Consider the following 24878-nt stretch of genomic DNA (forward strand, 5'->3'; position numbering starts at 1 on the left):
GCTTAGGGAGATCCTTATATGATTCACTAAAATTACGTTCTTTCCAAAGATGAGAAAGACGAGATATTCCTTCAAAAGCATGATCTCTTAAGAAAGAGGAGAACCAAGCCCAATCCTTGCCTTACACCTGATCTCATAAAGTCACCATATTAAGCCCTCATAAGACCCTGTATGGAAGAATAAATGCAGTTGAACCACCATCATCCGCAGTTAGACACAAAGCCTCTGTTACCATAAGCAGAGCCAATTGCGTAATGTAGTATTGTCTAAATCCATTCTGCGAGGAGTCTAACAATTGGTTCTTCTCTAAGAAGGCCATCAAAGGAGTGTACACATTTTTATCCACTACCTTGATTTGGAACGGTAGGAGAGAGATTGCTCTATAGTTTTGTGGATGGCTGAGTCAAGCAAGGGTTTTTTCAAGCAAGGAGTAACTTTAGTGTATTTCCATTGTCATAGACAGAATGGCTAACCTTAAAAATGTAGTAACTTTTTAACCCTTGGATTCTAAACATCATCTCAGGGTTATTCAATTTTGTGACAGCATGAACATAACTATGAGGACCATTGGATCAGGGTATGATTATTAGGACAGCAGATTTCTGATGCAGGCAAGAGAATCACCAGTGTGACCAGCCCAGGTTTGATCAGGCTGGGTGTTTTTTCCAAAGAGCCTTTCCAGCTGAAACTCTGGGTGTCTCACAATTCAGGAAGCAGGCAGCAGGTAGCAGGTAGACTGTCCATGTGTAGTTTCCTGAAGTGTGAATGTTTTTGTCTCTTACTAATAATTAATACTAAGGAACATGTGTTCTGGTATATCGAAATATGTTAATCGCTAAGTTGGATTCTAAAACAAACTCCTATTTCTATTCCTTCCACTAACCATACCTACTTCAGGTATGCCTGTTTTTTAAACTGAATTAACTTTTCGGGTCAGTGGGGCGTCTTACAAAAAATTACATCTCAAAGTACTCGATGGGTGCTCGTCTGACTCATTCATAAGTCGTTTGCTGCATGAGACACTCAGTCTAGAGAGAGTGCTCATGACTGGGAACGCAGAAGAATGAGCAGATTGACAGGCAGCAGATATGTAAGCTGGATTAGCCTAAAATGAATCTGCATTGAATATGAAAAGTAAGCAGAGACACATGGGTGAGGACTGTAAAGTTATCTTTACGAAGAAAAAGAAATTCTGCTTCCAATACTGATTTTCCTTTCCGCACAAAGGTAAATGCCCCACCATTGGACAAGTATGCAAGGGCTGCGGAAAAGAAAAGCATTTCATAGCTAGTTTGCAGGGCGAAACTAAGTCACACTGAGAAGTGAAAATGCATGCCAGAAAGTTTCAGAAGTGCTCTAGCTATGCCCACAAAGCCAAACCATGGCATCAAGTGAGGCGGGTAGAAACTGAAGAAAGACAATCATCTTCCAAGTCGTCGCCCACAGACTCTTCAATGTCTTTGTCAAGAGACAGTTAAGAAAATGGCTATATGATGATGGTGTCTACTAGTAAATGACTTGCAGATGTAGGTTTGGTCTCATGCAGATATGCCCAAATCCAAGAGAAGTCCCCATGTGGTACAGCCAAACGTCTGTTGGCGGTGCCCTAAGATAACAGTCAAAGTGAACTTTTCATACCTTTTATCAATGGCAGTGGTGACCGATAAACATTATGCTGGCTTAAAAATATCAGGTACTGCCTCCAATGCCCAGTCTTATGCTCTGAAGGACAAAGGCCTTCACAGTCAACGATTGATTGTAGCAAACATACGGCACATAAAGGAGAAGGTACAAGTGATGATACATGTTCTTTGGGGTACTTTGTTGAGTGCATGCCTACTCAGCTTCACCACTGCTGCTGAAATGTGCCTGATTTCTATCAATTACAACGTACATGTACATGTACATGCAGACATAGTAAGCCAATTCCTGTCCTTGTTTTATGGAATCTGAAAGTTTAACACCGTGAAGGTGCAGCTTCAATAAATTAAGAATTTTGTCCTTTCACCCAACAACATTGTTGAATTGCTTTACACTTGCAGGCAGCTGTTGAAAATGAACTGGAAGCACTATTGAAATATGATATCATAGAACACTATGTTGGTCTGATGGCATGAGTCTCAGTAATAGTAGTAGTGGCAAAGAAGGACAGTGGAGGTGCCATGCGCATACGTGGTAATAAGCACTTGGCCAACGGGGCAACTGAGTGAGAATGACATCCTGGTCCACACGTTACATATATGATTACACAGCTAAATGGTGCCAGGGTCTTTTCCAGCCTTAATCTGAAGCATTGGTATCATCAATTCGAACTGGAAGAAAATTGCAGGTACATTACGACCTGTTCAGCACATGTTGGTTTGTTCAGATATAAATGAATATTATTTGGGGTGTCATATGCTGCCAAACTCAGTCAGGATATAATTTGCCACATAACACAATCTGTCACCCATACCTTTAATTACAGTGATACTTACTGCGGTTTGGGGCCACTCGAAATGCTTATTGGCATGCTGAAGCCACGAATTACAGCGCATCCCTGCGAGGCCGCCACACAGAGGCTGCACACAGGCTTCATATAGAGGCGGCTGCAGTGCCACGCGGAGGGCTTCGGAGGCTCTGGGACTGCAGACCCAGGGGGCAAGGCGAGGCGAGGTTTTCTGAAGCCTTCTATCACACACAGAAAACGTCCTCACTGCTGTTACACATGTGGGGGCACTGATTTGAACCTACCTGCTCCCTGTCATCACTGCTGGGTATTCCAGTCTCCCTCCCGCCGCCGCAGCACTCCGTTTCCGCGGCCGCTGTGTGGAGGGGGACTACACTCCCCAGGCTCCCTTGCGCAACCGTCATTTCCGCGCCCGGAGGCCAGAGGAGGCCGGGCTGGGCCACGGGATGAATTCTTGATTGTCTGGACTAACGAAGTAAGACATTGGCATCAAACAGTATATTGCGTCACCCAGTAGTTGTCGTAGTGTTCTGTTGTTACTCTCACGTATAGTGTTATAACTGCTTTTGTAACATATTTTATTTTTTGAAAGTATTGCATGTCCTAAGAAGTAATAAGAAGTAATATTAGCCATGACAAAACCAAAAGAAGTTAAAAGTAAAAGTGTGGTGGGTACCCTGGCCGCGATCTTAGTAAGAGCGGAATCTGCAATTATTAATTAAATTAAGCAAACGGAACGTAGGCTCTCTCTTGACTCACAACTGTTTCAGAGTCGTTATGATACTATTAGTATAAACCTAGTTGAGGGTCAGGTGAAGGGAGGACTAGAATCTAATGAGGGTCCCTTATTTCAGCACGATTCTCCTAGTATTGAACAGACCTTGGATTCGCCAACTCTAGGAGAAAAGCTAACTGTATTAACAAGGGCACAAAGATCTTAACAAATAGATGGAGGAAGTCCCCCCCCATTAAATAAAAAACGAAGGGCACAGATAACTAAAAAAATCACGTAAACAATTGTTAACTAAATCTCAGGGAAAGAAAGTTCGCAAGAGACCATTGATATACCACCTGAACTTGTAACTGACTAGTCATGACCTAGTATTACCGGATACAATACCAATACAAACAGTACCGATTTTGCACCAAGGTATGGGGGAAAATTTCTGGAGTCAGCTTGAAGTAGTGATGAACGCCCATGTACAACCCATTTTTCAGTAAATTGGCACATATTGAAAAACGGTTATCTAGTTTTGAGAACAAATACTTAAATGGCTGCACACCACAAGCTGGACCTAGAACCGGCTTATCGATCCAACAGGGTAAAAATAGAAGTAGGGAAGTGGCTACTCCAGCCTGAAACCTCCAATGGCACTATGAGTCCCACCACAATTGTAGAGACCTCTACTGAGGTTGGTAACCAGGCATCAAATTTGAGGAGTATGAAAAATCCTTTAGGGGCAGGTGTCCCTCACAATGAAGGTGGCCGATATAAGACAAGTGTGGTGGATTGTCCATCAAAACATCCACCAAAACACTTACCTGATAGTAGCCCAGACTCAATTTTAAACCTGCCACCCCAAACTACACCCCTATATCGCTGTTTTAACAAATGTTTGACCATTGAACCCAGGGGAAGGGGAAGACTGGACAGCATTGAGAAATAAATTATTGTATCTTGTTAATGCCAAAACAGGAATCAACAGTAATATCCTGTTCTCTGAATTAAAAATGGCTCGAAGAGTCAGATGAGTTGGGCAAACGGAGAAAATCCTTGAGGGGGACTGTATACTTCTAACGTTTAGGTCCCCAGGTCTGGTGAGAGCTATAAATGATAGGCTGTTCTACCAAACTATAGATAAATCAAAAGTTATGATCCTACCGTTGGGTTTCTTCTACCGTCCCCTCCCATGGCAACCGAAAATAGCGGGAACAGGGCGTTATAATAAAATAAACCTGCAATCACAATGTCCACCCTGGTTTCATGTAAATCGCTTTGACCCCTTGAGTACCTTAGCAGAGGTCGATTGACTACAAACAGGGAACCTTATGGAAAGTGCCACTGAAGATAAGATCACTTCTTCCATAGGTATTGGGAAATCTAGTGCGGATTCATTTGTTGCTGATTATGATTATGATGACTTTCAGCCGTCTTGTAACAAAGACTTAACTCTGGCTCTGGTTATGGAGAGTGAAGAAAACAAGGTACCTACACAAGTTGACCAACTGGTTGGGTGGTCAGATTCAAGTAAATATCGAGATAGAGGAAAAAAACAACTGGATAGATGTACTCTACGTTTAGTATCATGGAATGTGGCAGGCATTGCACGAAGACTACGGGATGAGGTGTGGATGGGTTATATTAACTCCTTTGACATCATTTGCCTTCAGGAGACTTGGAGCAAAACTGATCTTTGTTTGGATGGATATTTTTCATCCATTGCTCATGCTGTACCTTCATTGGCAGGAAGGGCAAAAGGTGGTCTAATGACTTCAATCTCGGTCAAATATAAGTCAGTGAAAATTGATACATTAATGGTTTCCGCATGGTCTCAATTAATCCTGATCACTAATCTACTTAATGTCCCTCTTTTCCTGATTAATTGGTACTATAACATTTTTGATACACACACCGCACTTGTTATTGATGGTTTACAAGCTGAAGTAGCAAAGGTGACTGAACATTTTTTTCCCTTGTGCATTATGTGGTTGGGGGATTTTAATTGCACCACATGTGATCAAAGTGGGACCAAGTCCTGTGGTCTACTTGATACCAATGATTAACCAATTGCACATTTTAGGCGTACTGTACAGGGGGATGCTCTGAATAATATTATTGTTATAAATGAACTGTGTATGTTGGAACAGGCAACTAGTATTGAATCAACGCCAATTCCAACATTTCAGGGGAATGGGGGTCAAACGAGTACAATTGATTTTGTTCTGGTCTCTAGTAGGCACGTTCACCTTATTGAAGACTTCAAAGTAGAAGCAAACCCTGCTAGTGATCACAATCCGCTTGTCCTAATACTGAGCACTGTGGCTGGTAAGGAAGAACTATCTGAACAACCCATAACATTTAGCCAGAACCAGGGTCTTAGGCTAAAATGGGATAAGGTGAATACAAAAAAACTGGAGGAAACTATCTTAAAGGCCAACCGTCTGCAAGTAGCTATCTGTTTAACAGATAATTGTGAGCCAGAATTAATTGTTCAGAACTTTGAAACCACATGACCCTGACTGCAAATAGCATGCAAATATGCTTGGATGCTTTTAATGAATTTATGCTGGGGTTAGACCTAAAGGTAAACTTTACTAAATCGTTTACAATGGTTTGCGGCTCAAATAAGACCAAAACACGTAAATTCGTTGTGGATAACATGGTTATCGATAAAGCCCAAACTTTAGTTACTTGGGAAATGTTTTTAATAAATCCTTAAATTGGGACCCTCTTATAATATCACGGGTACAAAAAATAACCCGATCAATAGAGGCTCTCTTTCGTTTTGCAAACAAACTAGGTCAAAAGCCAATTGCTGAGTTAAAGACTCTGTATAAATCAAAATGCTTGCCTGTGGCAACTTACGGTGCAGGTGTATGGGGATACCATAAATGTTCACAGTTACAAACTATGGAGAACAAGTTCTTAAAATGACTATTATCAGTGCCAATTAGTTCTCCAAATATTTTTTGCCACTCTGAGGTAGGCCTAGACTTCGTGAGTGACAATATTCACGTCTCCCCACTTCTTTTGTGGGGGAATATATGGTCCTCAGAAGACCTGTTGTTCTCAAAAGAATTTTTGAAAGACTGCATACATTTGGAAAACGCCTCTAAAATTCCCTGGTTGTGTTATGTAAAGGAAACTTTTGGAAAAATTGGTCTTGGTGATTTCTATGATAACCCACATCTGATTAAACAAGATACAAAAATGGTGGTTAAGAAAGCATATCGTACTACATTAGGTTGGTCCAAACATGAAAATCATTCTTCATACCAAACAGCTATACCCCAGCAACAATTTTATTTATCTTTTACTTTACATACGCAAAGGCGTTTTTACTTAACTAGATTACGGCTAAATGCACTGCACTTTATAGTGGCTTTCCCAAAGCAAGGAGGTTGGTGTGAGAGACTACCCCCTTGCCCATGCGATAATGAAGCTCAACAATGCACATTGCACTTTGTGCTTTTTTGTACACTTTATAAAGCCCCGCGTGATCGCTTTATTAAACCCCTCCTAAGGGACATTAGACCCTGTAACTTTAGGGAAGGCTTTGAGCATTTAAGATCATTATCAACTGCTGTTATATGTAGTTCTATGCTCAGCTTCATTAGATCAGCAATTTTAATTAGGAATCGCTACTGATATTTTGATTCTATTACTGAAAATCATTGAAAATAATTAGAAATGATGATTTGGATTAATTTTTTTTGCTATAATGCAATAAAGTCACGCCAGTTGTCCCACATATTTGAGTGGGAAGGCGTGAGAGGCCAACCCGTTTAAATAATGTGGTGATCAACTCTTGAAAATATATAGTGTACTTTATACTTATTTATAAGCTTTGTAAGGGATAATTTGTTCTCGATTTTATAAGAAATTCTGGCTTTGAAAACTCCTAGCGACAATGTATTAAATTTTCCTAGGGTTCGGCAAAATTTAATATGGTTAGTGTGAGAGGTTCTTCAGCTGCCATACAATGTAACGAAGCCGTTTCCCGATAATGCACAGTGCACTTTAAATTTGGTTATTAGCTTGTGAGAATGTCGCTTTTGATAATGCACAGTGCATCCCATATCTCCACATCAGCCGTTTAGGGATGTGATTGAGATTACAAAATGAAATCTGGTACAACTGTGATTTTATATTGTTTTTAATGTAAATTTTAAGGACAAATATATGAATATGGTTAGCTGTATCCTATTTTGTTTTTGATATATTCTGCTGGAACTGTGTGTTTTGTACATTTGGAAAAGAAATACTATTTGTGACTTTGTAAACTGTATACTTTTATGATTCTTTTCTTTGAATCGAATAACTTTATCACTGAAAGATCCTATTGTGGTGAGAAGCATGGCACAAGCAGCAGGCATGGTGGTGAGTGGTGACTCGGATCGAGCGCGCAGACGGCATTGGCGGTCTAGCTTTGGGTGTTGGCTGGACCTGGATTTGAAGCTATGGGTGCCTGCAGCACACTCACTGGACATGCTCAACTGCTGCATAGTTGTACTGCAGCCACCATTAAGTAGGTCCTGGGAGGTGGGAGTGTAGGTGGTGGTGGATGATGGGTGTGGCTTCGGAGGGACGGAAGAAGACACAGGAATAGTTAAACAGCATGGGAGAGCAGGCAAGGAGCAAGGGAAGTGGGAGGCAGGAAACAAGCATGGGTGGAGGAAGGGTCTCTGGGCAAGAGGATATGGAAAGTAGCTGGATGGAAATAACTAAAAAGTCAGAAACAAAAGGCACCAAGTTGCAAGATGGATAGTGGTTGAAAAGTTGGAAACTAATGGTGCAAAGAACACTAGAGGGAAGAAAGAACCTAACAGTATGGGAGTGTTGAGTAAAATGGCAAAGAGAGCTCTGAGAGAGCACAACGACTGAAAATAGCACACAATAGAATAGAAAGAGGAGGATGTGCAGCCAGAGTGCAGCAAGAGAGTGAGAAAAATATTGAGAAGATAGAGTGGAGGACTGAAAGTCCAGAGGAAAGAGAGTGGAGAGAGAAAGCTGCAGGAGCAAGACAGGGCGTAGAGGTACGAAGGTCGGGTCCAGAATGGCCTAGATTGGTCAGAAGACCAGTCTGCGGTAAGTGAAAGTGTATTGCTGGGCCTGGGCCATAACATTTGCAAGCCATGGAGAGGACTTTCTTCTCATTAATGTGGTTCAACCTTTCTGATCCTGGAAGTGCAATGAAACAGTAACCGCTCTAAGTGTACTGGGGATGCTCAGACGTGAGTCCCAGGCACTCCACACCACTGAAATCAAGCTAGCCGGGCTGATGAGAGGTGTTACCTCGAAACCGGGCCGGTCCTCGGATGCTTGTTTCCGTTCTGGGAAGGACATGGCTTTTGTAGTTCGGACTGGACTGTTCCCATGGGGCACAGGGTCAGCGCTGATTTGCATATCGCCATTGTCTAACCCAGGGTGGTGTGGAGTGGAAAAACGATGGATTTGGGCCCAGATCTTTTGACTGGGGTGAATGTGTGACATTGATCCACATTCTGTCCATCACTGTTGTGTTTGCAGTAAAGTGCAATGAAACAGTCACATTTACTCCTTCAACCTCAACTTCCCATGGTGATTATTATGAGACCATTTCAAATGTTTCTAAAGATTTCCCTTGTACATTCTTTTTTAATATCAAAATCCGACAACACTAGTGTGGAGGTGGAAGAATCAGTTCATTGTTGGTCTGTGGGGCTCAGAAATCTAGAATTACGACAGGCATTTTATTCACTTGCAGAATTATAAGCAGGGCTGAGACTCAGCAGTCTGAGTACTGCTGTAAGAAATCAGTGCTACTCTATTTCTTAAAAGCTATAAAGTATTTAACAAGAGGATAATAAATACCCACGATTAGTGGACATCAACTCTTTCTAAGAATCACTTATTTATCATTTGAATTATACAGGATTCATCCATGACCCACTGTCCCTCTCAAATCTTTTTTAAATGAACTCAGATGGAATGAAGCCACAGAAAAACACCCTTATTCTCTCTGCTCTTTACAAGGAGCTTTTGAATGTATGCATATTACGTAGAATTTGGATGTGTGACATCAATTTGAAGCATGTGTGAGACTAAAAAAAATCACATCTGTTAGGTTTTAACATTTCAACTCACACATGAATGCACCAGCCAGCACACATGGGAACGATAGAGAGATTTCTGTGAGAGCTATGTAAATGCATTGACGTAACAAAACAATATCAAAACAACAAAAACAAATCTCTAGGACGAATATCCATATCAGCCGAAGGGCGGCCATCTTCAGGAACAATATCATTGATAAGTGACTGACTCCACCCACAAGCCTCAACTTTGTCCTCATTGCTATCACCATACTATGTGAACTTATAACTGTTTTTATAGCCGAAAACTATATAACCTCTACCTCTTCTTATTGGTCGATATAGATAGGGATATAAGCTAAGCCTTACCTACCTTTTATTGCTAATTGCACATGCGTTTGGAATATATATATTTATGCACCCCCTCATAGCCATAATTTCTTCTACCTCATATCTGTTTGTTTTTTATAATTGTTATTGTACTGCCAATTTGTAACCGACCTCGATGTTAAGCGCTCTGACACCCACGGGTCTTGTTTCGCGCTATACAAAACACTATAATAAATAAATAAATAAATAAACCCACACATAGGCCAATAATTATAAACTTCACCGGACCTCACTCGCATAATGAAAATCTCCCATAACCCTACTTTTTACCAGCACACCTGGTTGGACACTAACCCTTTTAAACAGAAGCAAGAAGAACATTACCTCATCATCCTGTCTTCCTCGCCACAGTAATTACCCATGAGCCTCCGGCTCCACACAGAACTCCAAGTATAAAATGAAAAAAACGCTCTAGTCTCCCTCTCCCTCCTCCAAGATGGCCCCCAGTGGCTCCAGTCAATCCCATAAAGGGATACAGATATCTCCAATTGACCTGAAAAACCAAGCCGCAGACATGAAGCCACCACCAGGGCCGGGAGGGAAGGGAAACTGTACTGTGGCGAGGAAGACATGGACTCGGAGTAATGAAGATTACCGGTAAGTAACCGGGGCATACCTTATTCACAGGTTGAAGAAGCTGAGCAGAGAGGCTCTGAACTAAGGAAGGCACCCCCGAAGGGCAACGGAGCACAGCTGTCTCCACCCTGCCTTCTCTGGGAGCCCTAGGGGGTCTGATTACTATGGACCTCAACATGAATGCAGGATCCAGAGACCCTAAAAGGGCTCTCCCTGTATGAGAGTGTGCCTGCTCTGAGTCCTGGGTGTGCTGCAGGGCTGAGACTAGCAGTTGTGAAAGGGAATGTGGACACAGGCTGCAGTCAGCCTCAATTTGAAATTCAGATTAAGCGGGTGATAAAATGAGATTTATGCTTCTGATTACAGAGTTCAGTGTTTGAAGATTGTTTACGGATCAGACTGCTCTCCATATATTATGATTGCAAGTTGCGAGGATGGAACACAGGAGAGCAGAGCAGAGGAGAGAATGGCCGCTACCAGCAGTATCCGAGACCTCTATGACCAGTTCTTTGATGCAAGAAAGATGACAGACCTCGCTTTCGCATCAGATTCTGAATTTTATCAAGATAGTATTAATGAGATGTTTTCCGGCTACAATAAACTCCTCTCATCAGGTATGTACTATCCATGCTCCTCCTTAATTCAATGGTAATGTATGGTCAATCAAGAAACTCACCTTGAGTAACTTTACAAAGCATAATAAATCCAGATACAAATACTTTTTATAAGATTTTAACCAAGTAGGTCATCTTTTTAGCAAGCAAGCACACATCCTTGCCACCCTGTCCCAGCAGCTGGCAGCACATCTGACCCTCGTGATGTGTCAGACCTCATGCTGCAGCCCCTGCAAGGAAAATTTACTTTTCAGAGAGAGAGCTGGAGGTTCTTGCAGGAGTGGTTGTGGAGGAAGAGCCGAAGCTCATATACCATGGTCTGGGAATCAATCACAGATAAAGTTAGGGCAGTAATATAAATAGACAAGTCACTGACCTAAAGTGGATGGTGAGGGTTCTGCTGGCATACCAGTTCTGGCACCTCCCCACAACTGGACCTCAAACCCTAGGAGGAGAGAGTGAAGGACAGACCTGAGCAGTCTAGAGGGCATTGCCTGCCAAATGTCAGCAGGAGGGACAGATAATGGCACAACAGACAGAGACTAGTCCCATATTAAGTACATGATGCACAGTTACTGAATTGTGAGTAGAGCAAGAAGAAACTAATTTGACCTGAAAGGACTTGGGACGGCCAAGTCTGTACTATCACTGTATGCTGTCCCACACACCATGATGCAAAATGTAAAGAGTGCCTGATGTGCTAATGACGTGTAACATACATTGCCCATGTCCAACATATTTCCACCAACAAATGCTGGTGTGTCTCACCTGGCAAAATACAAATCTAGGAATAATGTTGTTATAAGGAAACAATATACAGAGCGTGTTATGTAGAAATTGTGCAAAGGTGAATTCAAATTCCATTCCTGAACCTAAGCACTACTTGAAAAGGCTCTCGGATAGCACAATCGACTCAGGTTTTCTGGCACGGGGTGCTACAACAGCATAAATGGCAAGGTGAGACTCAGGGGGCCATTGGGGATCAACTATGGTCAATGGGCTTGTGTGCAATGTTGCCAACTGCCGGGAGGCCCAAACATGATGCGGGAACTGTGTTCCTATCTGATGGGAAATGATATCCATGGGAGGATTACTTGATGGAATCAGAAAACCTCACAGCTCACCTCATAGATATATGATATCCACAAAGACTGGGGAGGCGTGCCCGAAAACAAACCTGGAAAACTTTACTGGTTACTAAACTACGCAACGAGGATCTGAGGAATAGATTGATATGTGCCACAAACTTCTGCATCCGCAGCAATGTGTTCTGACAAATTGTTAACCAGTACTGGAAACTTGTCAACCACAGCTACTATGAAATTGATCTCAATACCCAAACCAACTGCAGTACAGCTGATGTCATGTATGCCATTCTATGTCCGTGTGATTTGATGTACATCGGGCAGACAAGCCAAACAGTGAAAACATGAGTTCTCCAACATTGTAGCAGAGTGAGGTGTGGCGTAGTAGGGGCACCACTGGAGGAACTCTTCCAGGCGGCCAATCATCCACCACAAAGCATCAGATGGGTTGTCCTTGAGAAGGTCACACTTGGTATCAGGGGTGGGGACATACAGCTGGTCCTTAACATATGTGATTGCAAATGGATGCATACCCTAGACACCATCCAAATTGGGTTAAATGAGCTGGACGCCATCTGTGCCCAGTTATCATGCCCTGTGAGGGAATAAACATGTATTTTCACAGCTTGTCCCAGCTGTATCACTGACTTAACTCTCTGCACACGCAGGTTAATGTTGCTTGAATACCTAACCCATTGTCAGTAACTTGTGAAGATTTCTAATCGCCATCAGACAATTTGGGACCCCTACAAACAGTCAAACGTAAAATTATAACTGGATGCAGGACTATGCTCCTGGAGAATATTCCTTGCACTTATGAAATGGATACATATGTCTGTCTCCCTTATACTGTACATGTTCTTTATTTATTACGGCATTCTTATAAATGTATTGTTGCTGCTAGATCTTGCAAATTTCCATTCTGAACAATGTCTTTCCATTGTATCCCATGTTATGTCATTCCAGTAAAGTACCGAACCATGCCTTTTGACTGCTTGTATGCCTTACATTTAATTCTTGGAAAGTTTACACCTGTAATATGTGTTTACGTATGAAGGAATTTTCATGCCTCTGCAGTAAGCTTGGTGTTTTAACGGATGATGTATCCGTGTATAGTCATGTTCTTTACTATATAAACTTATGTTGATGACTCTTTTCAATCATCTGTTTCTAGGGATAAGCAAAAGGAGGGATTTTTCCTTTTGTTGATAAGCTTCGTGTTTTTTTCCACATTGGGAATTGTCAAAGCTGTCAGTTTGCTTTCACTGCACACATACCTCAAAAAAGGTTCTCTCTTTCTCGCGTTGTAATGTAATGTAATGTAATGATGTCTTGTAAAGCGCATGAATCACCCACATGGGGTATCTCCGCGCTGTAGACCGCTGGGGAACCCGTCCTGGCTTTCCCTGTGAGATGGTCCCTACTGGGTATCTCCAAGGTGAAACTAGGCATCCCCAGCGTATGTGGGGGGCCGTTGTGGAGATAAGGCAAGCTATTGCCCAGAGTTGCCGAGTGTGTTCCCTGGTTAGAGTAGGCACCGAGGCGAGAAATATTGAGTCCGCTGACCCTGGTCCATGACCCTGCCACGTCGGGAATTGAACCCTGGTCCCGGGCCGTCCTCTGCTTCCGGGTCTGCCGCCTCTAACCAGTGAGCCTCACCACTCCACTCATACATTGACGTCGCATTTACAACATTTGTTGCTTTCTGGTCTTACCACCTTTCAGCCAGTAATCATTCGTGTTTGAGACAATTTGAAGCAAAGCTGCGGCAAGCTACATTCTTCCAATCAGCTGTCGCTCTTCACCTTACTCACTCGGGTCCTCCCCCGTTGCGTCCAATTAACCATGATCAGCATTCAGCTGCTGTTTGCTTGAACGGAACACTTGCACGCTTCCTTGCCGATGGAGTCAGTACTTAAACAGCATGGGCTCAGTGCCCTGCTTACACTGCTGTGAAACAGACGTATAACAACCACAGCTGGAAATAACGTTCACTCTCCCCACTAACGCTCGTAGAATACCCACAGCCTAGAGTACAGAAACATTCCACCAGTATTCTAAGTTGGAACACCACACACCTTCCACCTTTAGAAACAAAAAAAACCAACTGTTTCGGGCTATTGATCGTCCAGGAAGCGCGATCATTACTTTGCAGATAGCAACTTATCATGGTTGCGAAAATGAACACTTTATAAGTAGCGGTTGGTCGTTTATGTACAAATCCGGACCTTTATGTTACATAGGATCCATACCTAGGAGCCCGTTTTTCACTAGTTAAGCCACATCCTCGTATTTTGATTGATGCTGCGGTCCGTGTTATATTTTGAATTATCTTGATGCTTTGTATGCAGGTCGATGGCCTATATCCAATTTTAATGGTGCCCCGCCTCATGTAGACTGCAGCTTGCTTCCACTAATTTGGCAAACAAACAAGATATCTCTCTACTATATTTATCCCTTGATGAAGTCTCTGTGGGGGACGAAACACGTGTTGGCGATGTACATGCTGGGAGAATCTATTTTATGAAATTTGAATATCAATAAAGAAAATATTGAAGAAACTCAAAGTGGACTCTATTTAAATTCACCTTTGAGTATTTGGATCACCCTCACCTATTGGAATATCTGTTCTGTTCTTTTTTCTACTCTCTATGACAGCTAGGCTTGTCTTGCTGAGGGCTTAATACTCAAGCCCAGACTAAAATATCTGTGACCGTTAGGAGTGCTGTAATTAGAATCTCAATTCTCAACAAAAAAATATATCTATATACTACAATACAGAGAGAAACATAAATAATTAGCAATTAAAATTGGATAAATCTTTCATTTTGACAGGAGTATGCTTAATGTGAGAGCTTTTCCTTAATTCAATCACATGACTCTCAGATTCAGGAATATTATCACAAGGTTCAGCAGAATTATCCTGAGACATAGTAGGAACCATACTCTGTAAATTGTCAATGCATTCAGAACATGACTCTGAAACATTCAAACTGGGCATAGAATTCGCAGATCTGTCCAAAAAAATAGAACCATAATTATTCTCATCAGTAGATTTAGAAACAATGGGTTGAGAGACCGACTGTAAGTTTGTAAATCTACACAAAGATATTTGTCTAAAATGCCAAATTTTTCCCCTATCAGCTCTTACTGCTTTGCTGAAAATTTCCAGTACTTTAAAAGGGTCAAACCACTTGGCCCATTTTTTGCCAGAAAGACCACCAAACTTGACACTAACAAAATCACCTACATTAGTTTTGGAACCAGAGTATTGATGCTGCTAGAAATTGTTCTTTATTTTCTTTTGATATGTCTGGACACGCTCCCTGACTTTGGACACATCAAAAGTGGAATCATCGGAAGTTTTAACCTTCAACCACCAGGGCAAAAGCATGAAACCAGGTTTCCTACCTCGTAACATTTCAAACGGAGATAAACTAGTGACAGAATTCAGAGAAGTGCGATATGACAACAGAGTGGCACGTAAAGCCTTTTTCCATTCTAGCCCGCTTTTAACAATAAGCTGAATAGATTCTTTGACCACCCTATTGAAGCGTTCTACCTGACCATTAGCTTGTGCATTATAATTGGACACTCTTTTATGCAAAACACCACATCTTTGAAGAAAATAATCAAACTCCTTGCTAACAAATTGAGGATCATTATCAGAGATTATTTCACAACAAATAACTTTGTCCAAAAATTCAATTATTTGAGTTGAACTAATCTTGTCCACAATCTTCAACTGAGGCCATTTCCTCCTCCTCTCCTCTTCACTTTCTCCTCCCCTGGTTCAATAATGGATGGATCAGATGAATCTACTTAACAATAAACCCATCATTGTCGACAGCCCAAAATCCCTTGGTGTCATACTCGACGAAAAACTCAATCTAATATCCCACAACAATTCCTTTGCAAAGTCTGCTCGATGCCAACTGTGCCTTCTTTGGGGAGCAAGACCTTGGAGCCCTGGTCCAGTCGCTGGTCCTCTCCGGACTGGACTACTGTACTTCTCTTCTTACTGGCATCCCAAGCTCCCACCTGTCCCCCCTTGAATCTGTTCTCTATTCAGCAGCTCGTTTCATTTTTGGGGCCGGGAGAGGCGACCACATCACACCCATGTTGTCCACCCTCCGCTTGCTTCCCATCGAGGCAGGATCTATCTACAGGACTGCCTGTATCACCCTCGGGGCCTTGCATTCCTCCTCTCCTCGCTACCTGGCAAATAAACTACAACTCTCTGGAGGCTCCAGACCATCATGTAATGCGGAAAATTTACTGCTTGAACCTCCCACTTTCAAGAAGGAAAGATCGATGGGCCAATCCTTTTCAGGCAACGCTGTGAGAAACTGGAATTCACTTCCACCTCAGCCCCGGACCACCACCTCCTCTCAGGCCTTCAAAACTGACCTAAAAGCTCTCCTCCTTCAAAGACACTTCCAAATTTAATTCACGGCCTCTCTATTATCTGAAAGGAAGACCTTCCATTATAGAAAATTCTATTCTCCATGACTATGCAAGTGCCTTCCCAGTGTGTTCTTGTAGTTTGAGTGTCTGCCAAGTATTGCAGCATTATCCTTCTACCTGTGTTTGGTACTCTTTTGTAACATGCACACGTCACTTTTCTCTTGTAACACACTGTTTGCTACCGGTTTATTTATTTTTATTATTTATTAATGAAGCTTATTAAGCGTGACAGTTACCCAAAAAGGGTTTCCCGGCGCTGAACAGGTAAGGTACTGATTGGCCTAACGTTGCAGACAGGGACAGTGTTATTGATTGAAAAGCCAGGTCTTGACGGCTCTGTGAAACCGGATATAGCTGGTTTCTCAGCGAATATTCAGGGTAAGAGAGTTCCAATGAGTTGGTCCAATGTACGCATAGGATCTACCACCCATTCTAGAAAGTTTAATTCTAGGGACAGTGAAGTTGCCCTTAGATAAGGACCGGAGGTGGCGAGAGGGAATGTAGGGGCAGACAAGGGATTGTAGATACAGTGGAGCTGATCCTACTTTGGTTTTGAACATATAGCTCAGGGTTTTGAATTTAATGCGACTCTCTACCCTGAGCCAATGTAAGTCTTAAAGATGTCCCCAGATATGAGCTGTTTTAGGAATTTTACATAGCAGCCTTGCGGCGGCATTTTGAACCAGCTGCAGTCATCTTTTCACTGCCTTGTTCGCCCCACGATAGAGGACATTTCCGTTGTCCAGTTGAGAAGTTATAAGGGCTTGGCCACCGTGTGTTGGGTGTCATTTGGCAGCATCCAGATGATTTTCCTCAGCCACTGCAAGATTGTGAAGCAGGTGGCCGAGACCTTGCTAGCCTGATGGTGCATGCTCAAAGCATAATCAATGATGAAACCCGGATTTCATACATGGTCTGATGGGATAGGAAGGGGACCCATCTCAGTGGGCCAATGCTTAGCATTCAATAGATCTTGTTTTTGACCCAGAATCAAGACTTCGGTCTTGCCACCATTCAGTTTAAGTAGATTGTTATTCATCCAGGTGGCAATTTTCCCTAAGCCTGACTGCAAGAGGGATGTGGAGTCAGGGCCCGGGTTTGAAAGGGAAAAAGTAATCTGGGAGTCGTCAGCATATGTTTATAGGGTGAGACCGGCTTGTTCTGCGATAAGGGACAGTGGTTTAACATATAAGTTGAAGAGGAGGGGGCTGAGCACGGAGCCCTGTGGAACGCCATAGGGAGATGAATGAACTTTGGAAGTTGCTGTGTGGGAGAAAATTTGAAACGTGCGTCGAGATAAGAAAGAGGAAAGCCAATTCAGTGCAGAGCCACAAATGCCCATTGAAGTTAGGGTCTGTATGAGAATGGAGTGAGAGATGGTGTTGAATGCTGCGCTGAGGTCGAGCAGTATAAGCGCAAACGTTTTTCCTCTATCAAGGTGAAGCCGCAGGTTCTCCGTGACTCCCAATAGTGTTGTTTCGGTTGAGAAACCTGGACGAAAACCAGATTTCGAGGGATGGAGGATATGATTTGTTTCAGTGAACTGAACGAGATGGGAATGAATGTGCCTCTCAAGAATTTTACAGAAGGCAGGCAGCAGCGAGATAGGTCGGAAGTTGGAAAAAACGCTAGGGTCTGCTGTAGGCTTTTTTAAAAGCGGTGTCACCATGGCGTGTTTCCAACTAGCCGGAACAGTTGACTCTTGCAGGAAGAGGTTAAGGGTTTTGCAAATCATGGATAAGTAAGAGCCATCTAGTTGTTTTAATATTGGGATGGGAAGTGGGTCTTTGGGTGAGCCAGATTTCAATTTGCCCAGGATCTTCCCCAGGTCATCCACATTTAAAAGTGGCCACAACTTCAGGTGTTCATGGGTGCGCGACAGGTGTGGCGTAACAGGGCAGACATTGGTGCTCGGGGTGGATATCTGAAAGTTCTGGGGTGTATTAAAGTGAAGGTTGGCTATGTCCTGGTAAATAGTATCGATTTTTTGTGTGAAGAATAAGGCAAGTCCTTCGCACAGGTTGTTATTCAGGGGGGGTGGTTTAACTGTAGTTTTAGAACCCGCTAGTTCTTTAACCAATTCAAAAAGAGTTTTGGATTGGATCGTAGCCTCAGAGATGGTTTTAGCCACATAGCTAGCTCTAGCCATATTACATAATTTATGATATTGTTTTAGTTCTTTCTTGTAGGCGTCCCTGGATTCTGGGGAGTAGTTTTTCCTCCAGCTCCTTTCTAGGCGCTTACATTTGGAATTTGCAGATTTTAGTGGTTCATCGAACCAGGGGGCTGGATTTCTGTGGACCTTCCGTTTTTTCTGTGACAAGGGGAGACAGGAGTTAATAGCATCCATGAGCCAAACATCCACCTTTCCTGATGACATTTCTATGTCACCCTGAGTGGAACCAGCATTAGAGCATGCTGAGGGGGGATACAAATCTAGGGCTAGAGTATTAATGTCAAATTTTTGCCAGTCTCTCTTGCAAACATTCAGGGGACGGCTGGGGGTGAAAGGAACAGTGGGGTGGGTGAAACTAAATTTTGATAAAAAATGATCCGACCAGTGCAGAATAAGTGCTGGAGTGCAATAGATATCTGGGAGGTTGGAAACAAATGGGTCAAGAAGATGGCCGGCCCTGTGAGTAGGTCCTGAATTAAAGAGCATAATATTCATAGCCGCTAAATCAGCTATCAGATTATTGCTGGTAGAATTTTGTGGGTCCTCTAGGTGTAGGTTTAAGTCACCTAAAATTAAAAAGTTTCGTGAGTTCACAAGTAGAGAAGCTATAAGATTAGGAAATGCTAATGCCCACGAGTTCGAAGGACCTGGTGGCCGATAGACTAACAGGCCGGAGAAAGTGAAGTTGGGGTGAAGAAAGAGTTTGAAAAGGGCAGCCTCGCAGTTAGGGAAGATAAGTGGGTCACAATTGCATTGTAGCGTATTTTTCATAATTATTGCTGTGCCTCCCCCAATTTTGTTAAGTCTATCTGACCTGACAATCGCATAATTAGTTGGTAGAGTTTCGGCGATGTCCGGGCCAGAACTTTCGTGGAGCCATGTCTCTGTGAGAAACAGCGCATCAGGTTGTTCGTCAATTAACAGATCGTAAATGTTCCTTTTGTGCTTGGGTAAGGAGCGACAGTTTAGGGAGAGAAACGTGAAGTTGGGACTAGGCTTCACCTCTGGCGAGAAACGGCGGCAGGATAGAGGTGAGTCAAGGAAAAATTTACTTTTTCCTCCTGTAATGTACCGTTTGCTACCTCTTGTATTTTGTTTGCTCACATTTGTCACTTTTGCCTCATGTAACTTAACGTTTGCTTTTGTAATTTCTTCACTTGCAATTTTCTCCTCATGTATCATTACTGTTCCTATTGTGAAGCGCTCTGACACCTTTGGGTAAAGTCTGCGCTATCTAAAAATGAATAAATAGGAACCTCACCATTAGGCTCCACAGGGGCAGTACCAAGGCCCCTGCTGACCCAGCCAGTTCTTCAGTAAGCACCCATAGTGGTACTGGCAGGAGCTGGCTGATTTTCATGCCTCCCTCCTGGGCGGGAGCAGCATTTTTCACTGCTCTCACCCTGGCCCTGGCATGCTGCCATTCCCATGCAAAATGTCAGCCGTCTCTGTGGATGGAATCCCTTGTGCTGAAATCTGTCTGGGAAGGGGGCTGTATTGCCCCCCCCACTACAAAATGTCACTAGAGCTCCATGGGGTGGGGTACTTGGGAAAGTAATCACCCTATGATGGGGATTGAGTGCCACCTTCCACGAAACTGTATACTTCGCCGGGGGGTAGGGATCCCTGTGCCGAAAGTGGCTCGGAGAGGATGCTTTGTTCACCATCCCGCCTAACAATGACACCAGGTCCCTGGGGACAGGATCCTCACGGCTGACATTTGCCCGGGGCAGGTGTCATGTTGCTCTTCCTCTAATCATTTTGCCATACCCTGGAGGTTGGGGATCAAGAGCCAAAATTGGCCCTAAGAGGAGGCTGTGTGCCCCCCTGGAAATTACACTGGGCCCCCCAGGGATGGGAACCCCAGGAAAAACATTGGCCCAGGAAGGGAGGTGCCCAGATTATCCTTCCCCTTTTCAAAAAGATTTGTCCTTGGGCAATGGCATTTTCAATGTTTATTTTACCGTAGTGATTCTTGAATAAAGAAAGTGGGCTGCTATGATTAATAGACGGAAGCCTACATAAGTTATACTGAATGTCAGAACAATGAACAAAATGAATAGTTCCACCATTTTATTGACACAACTTATATATGCATATGTATACAATAGTACTTGCCAGGCCCTAACCTTCCCTTAACATACATTTATCATTCTCCTCATGTAGACCTAAGATATCCCCAAGGGCAGGGAACAGTGTATGTGAAAGGTAGGACATGTACCAGTGTATGTGACATACCCTGATAGTGAAATACTGCTAATTTAATATTTCACTATTGAAAGGCTATCTTCCCCATAGGATGGCATGAGAGATACTTTGTAACATCTTACAAGTGTAGCTTCCCAATTGGACAAGTTAGAGAAACACAGTCTAGGCACTCTGAACTCCGAATGTATTAACACATCTTTTATTACAGATAGATTTTAAATTGTGTGTTTGAAAATGTCACTTTTAGAAAATAGGCATTTTCTTGTTTACCCATTCTGTATGCCTCTGGCTGTTTGTGGATTGTCTGTCTGGTTTTGGAGTGAGAGGGGCTGGGGATGTGCATTCACTGTAGACAGCAACTGGGGGGTTGAGGTGTGCCTGGCCCTTCCCGCAGCACTCAGAGCTGAGTGAATGGACCTTGGCTCATTTTGAGTAGTGGGAATAGTTTTACTTACACCTGAACAGGGACCGTATCCCTTGCACCATGCTGCCTCCAACCCTGTGGTCATACTGCTTCAGTGAGTACAGAACTGGTTTGGACTGGGCCCAGACACCCTTGCAAAGAGAAGAACAAATACAAAATTGGGTATAAGTAGTGGACCTTAAACCCCAGAGCTTTAGATCTCTTCTGGACTCAAGAGGAACCTTTACCAAGAAGAAAAGCTAGAGAGCTGTGAGGAAGAGTACTCCCCCTTTTGCTGTGTGCTGTTTGGGGTTGGCCTACAGTTGCTGCTTCTGCCAAGGAAAGGACAAATACTGGAACTTTGCTGAGAAACCTACTTGAAGAAGAATTGTCAAGGGCCTGTGTGTGCTGGCCTCCTATTCTGAAGTCTCAGGAACACAAAGACTTCACCTCAGCTCCACTGAACTCTATTGCTGAGAGTCCTGACCTGTAAGGAGGTAAAATATTCCAGTTTTTTGACTCTTGAGGTTGTTCCTGCTGTTTGGAGCTGAAAGCAACTTGAAAGAAGCAAGAAAAGCTGTCTCTCACACTGTCAGTGATGCCATTGAGATGCCACTACTTGCACCAAAGGCAAGGGCACCGCTCTTGAAGTGCATGATACACTGCCCGGCCACAAAGCCTTCACGAACAAATATGAGCTTGTGCAGAGAAACGCACTGCTCTGATTGGTTGCTAACACTTTAACCAAGAAGTGTTGGCAGCCATCTTGGCCAAGGAGACTTAATGCTCCAACTATTAGTGTGCCAGGGGGTACATTTGAAGAGTGTTAGAGAAAGGGGGCATCACCACCAAAAACTTCTCGGCAATCCCACTGTGTGGGGCTTACCAGTGATAACAGTAGGATGTGTAAGCCCCCAAGGATCCTCTGGAGCCAGAGGGACTTCATCCCCCAACTAATAGTTTGCTGGGAGATGTGTTTCCAGAGTGGTAGAGAAAGGGGGTGTAGACTCTACAATCTTGCTGTGTGGGACTTACAGGAGGTAACTAGAGAAATATTTGGTCATAAAGGATGTTCTTGTTGTCCAACTCACAGTGATGTAATTTAAGATGTCATCAGTAATGTCACTGACCATGTCATGAATGATGTAATATGTGACATCATCAACAGTGCATTGCGGGCGCGCGAGTTATAGTTAGCACAACTAAATGTAGTAGTACTTGTAAATGTAGTAGTACTTGTATAGCGCACGAATCACCCATGAAGGTATCTCGGCGCTTGTACGAATACCGCTGTGGAACCCTTCCTGGCTTTTCCCTGTGAAGTGTCCACTCCGGGGAACCCCCAAGGTAAAGCCAGGCATCCTAGCGTTGTTGGGGCCATTGTGGAGATTAAGCAAGCTATTGCCCAGAGTTGCAGAGTCGGACCCATGATTAGAATAGGCCCCGAGGCGAGAAATATCCTGTCCGAGGAAATTGGGCCCAAGACTTGCCGAGGCGGTAATTGAACCCTGGTCCCGGGATAGACTTCTGCATCAGGGTCTGCTGCTCAAACCATTGAGTCACACTTCTCCTAACTATACCAAACTATAACAGAGGAATTTCTATGGTTTTGTACGAGTGAAATGTCCAGCTAAAAATAACACTCATGAAACCTATTTTTTTTTCAGTGAATTTCAAAGGTTTTTTAAATGCTAATTCTTAACTATAACGTCTCTGAAAAATATGTTTTTTTCAGTGAATATATAGATAGATAGATAGATAGATAGATAGATAGATAGATAGATAGATAGATAGATAGATAGATAGATAGATAGATAGATAGATATATAGATAGACAGATAGATATAGATATAGATATATTACCTACTGGCGGTCGCCAGTAGGTATATATAGTTAGGATTTTTTCTCTATGGGTTTTTTGAAAATTCTATGTCTAATAACTTTGGCGTTTGTGGACGGAATTGGCTGAAACTTTCAGGAAAATGGAACATTTTGTTTCTGAGCAGCCCTTGAAAATTTGGGGGGGGTTCGTCAAGGGGGGGCTGAGAAAAAAGGGGGGTCCCAAAACGTGTTTTTAACATTGAGTTTTCCATAGGGCGGTTGGCCTCACTTTTAGCCCGAACGGCTGAATGGATTTGCACGAAACTTGGCAAAATTGTAGGGACTGGTAGCCCGATGTGCCTTTTGTAGGTCTCAATATATGTGCTACAGTGGATTTTGAGAAATTAACGTTTAAAAAAAGATATATATCTGTAACAGCGGACCGGGCAGCGCTCCAGGACGCGTACTTTTCGCGCAACGGAGCTTTGTGAAGCGAAGCTGATTGGTTCTCCGGCGTCTGTCAACATTCCAAACAGTCCGTAGCGGCCGCCATCTTGTCTCTCGGTAGGATCGAGAGACAAGAGGAGGCCAAAGCGAAGGGGCAAATGACCATAAGGGGGAATAGTAGATCCTCGCTGACCCCCTACGTTTGATGTGGAGGTTTTAAAAGGGCTCCGCGGGGCAAAAAAAAAATAAAATAATAATAATCGAACGGCTGAATGGATTTGCACGAAACTTTGCAAAATATTAGGGACTGGTAGCCCGATGTGCCTTTGCTAGGTCTCAATATATGTGCTCCAGTGGATTTTGAGAAATTAACGTTCAAAAAAAGATATATATCTGTAACAGCGCTCCGCTTTGCGTACTTTTCGCGTTACGGAGCTTCGCGAAGCTGATTGGTTCTCCGGCGTCTGTGAACATTCCAAACAGTCCGTAGCGGCCGCCATCTTGTCTCTCGGTAGGATTGAGAGACAAGAGGAGGCCAAAGCGAAGGGGGAAATGACCATAAGGGGGCATAGTAGATCCTTCCTGACCTCTTAGGTTTGATGTACCATTTTGTCAAGTTTGGTGTAATTCCGTTCAGCCATTCAGGCTGTAGACGTATGTAAATGTCCTATGGAAAATTGCATGGGGAAAACACATTTGAAAGTGTTGAAATTTAGAACCAATTAAAATGTTACTTTGGTTTTGTATTTGTGTGTGATGAAAGTTAATTGGTTATGTATATATGTCAAATGAGAGGAAACCACAGCCATTTTGTGATACTACTGTCTGAGGTACATTTGTGAGGAATTTTTGGTGGTGAATTTCTGGTGTTTGATTTACACAGTACTAACACTTTTCCTACTTTTGAAAAGGTGAGTTGTTAATTTGTAAGGGGAACTATGTTGTACACTTGAAGATAATTTGAAAAATGTTTTCTGTTATTTATTTGCAGTCCTTCTGTTATACTAAATACTTGATAAAGTTAGTTTTATATTATGTATTACTAAAAACGATAAATGAAAGTGATTATTTTTTTCTGCAATTTACAGCAAGCAATTTCAAAATAAAATGGCTCACAATGAAGAGACCGTGGCAATTTCTTTTGAATTGTCCACTACATTGATTGAAATTGAGAGCACCAATAATGAAATATTGTCACAAGGAGGACATGACTTGTATGATTCCATTAGATTGATTGAAATGGACAGCACCAAGAATGAAATATTGTCACAAGGAGATGACTTGAATGATTCCACTACATTGATTGAAATTGAGAGCACCAATAATGAAATATTGTCACAAGGAGGAGATGGCTTGTATGATTCCATTAGATTGATTGAAATGGACAGCACCAATAATGAAATATTGTCACAAGGAGGAGATGACTTGAATGATTCCACTACATTGA

At 42.8% G+C, this 24878-nt stretch overlaps 1 protein-coding gene across 1 annotated transcript in view; it reads left to right on the forward strand.

Annotated features, from left to right (window-relative positions):
• The first annotated feature begins 2897 nt into the window (after positions 1-2897).
• Positions 2898-24878, forward strand: part of LOC144752253 (indolethylamine N-methyltransferase-like) — a 248692-nt gene continuing 226711 nt past the window's right edge. Inside the window, exons 1-2 of the mRNA XM_078640259.1 lie at positions 2898-2924; positions 10577-10824. Of these exons, the coding sequence (XP_078496385.1) occupies positions 10626-10824 (199 nt within the window). The 5' untranslated portion in view covers positions 2898-2924; positions 10577-10625. The remainder of the gene's footprint in view (positions 2925-10576; positions 10825-24878) is intronic.

Source organism: Lissotriton helveticus, chromosome 4_2 (genome assembly GCF_964261635.1).
Source record: "Lissotriton helveticus chromosome 4_2, aLisHel1.1, whole genome shotgun sequence".
Lineage (NCBI taxonomy): Eukaryota > Metazoa > Chordata > Amphibia > Caudata > Salamandridae > Lissotriton > Lissotriton helveticus.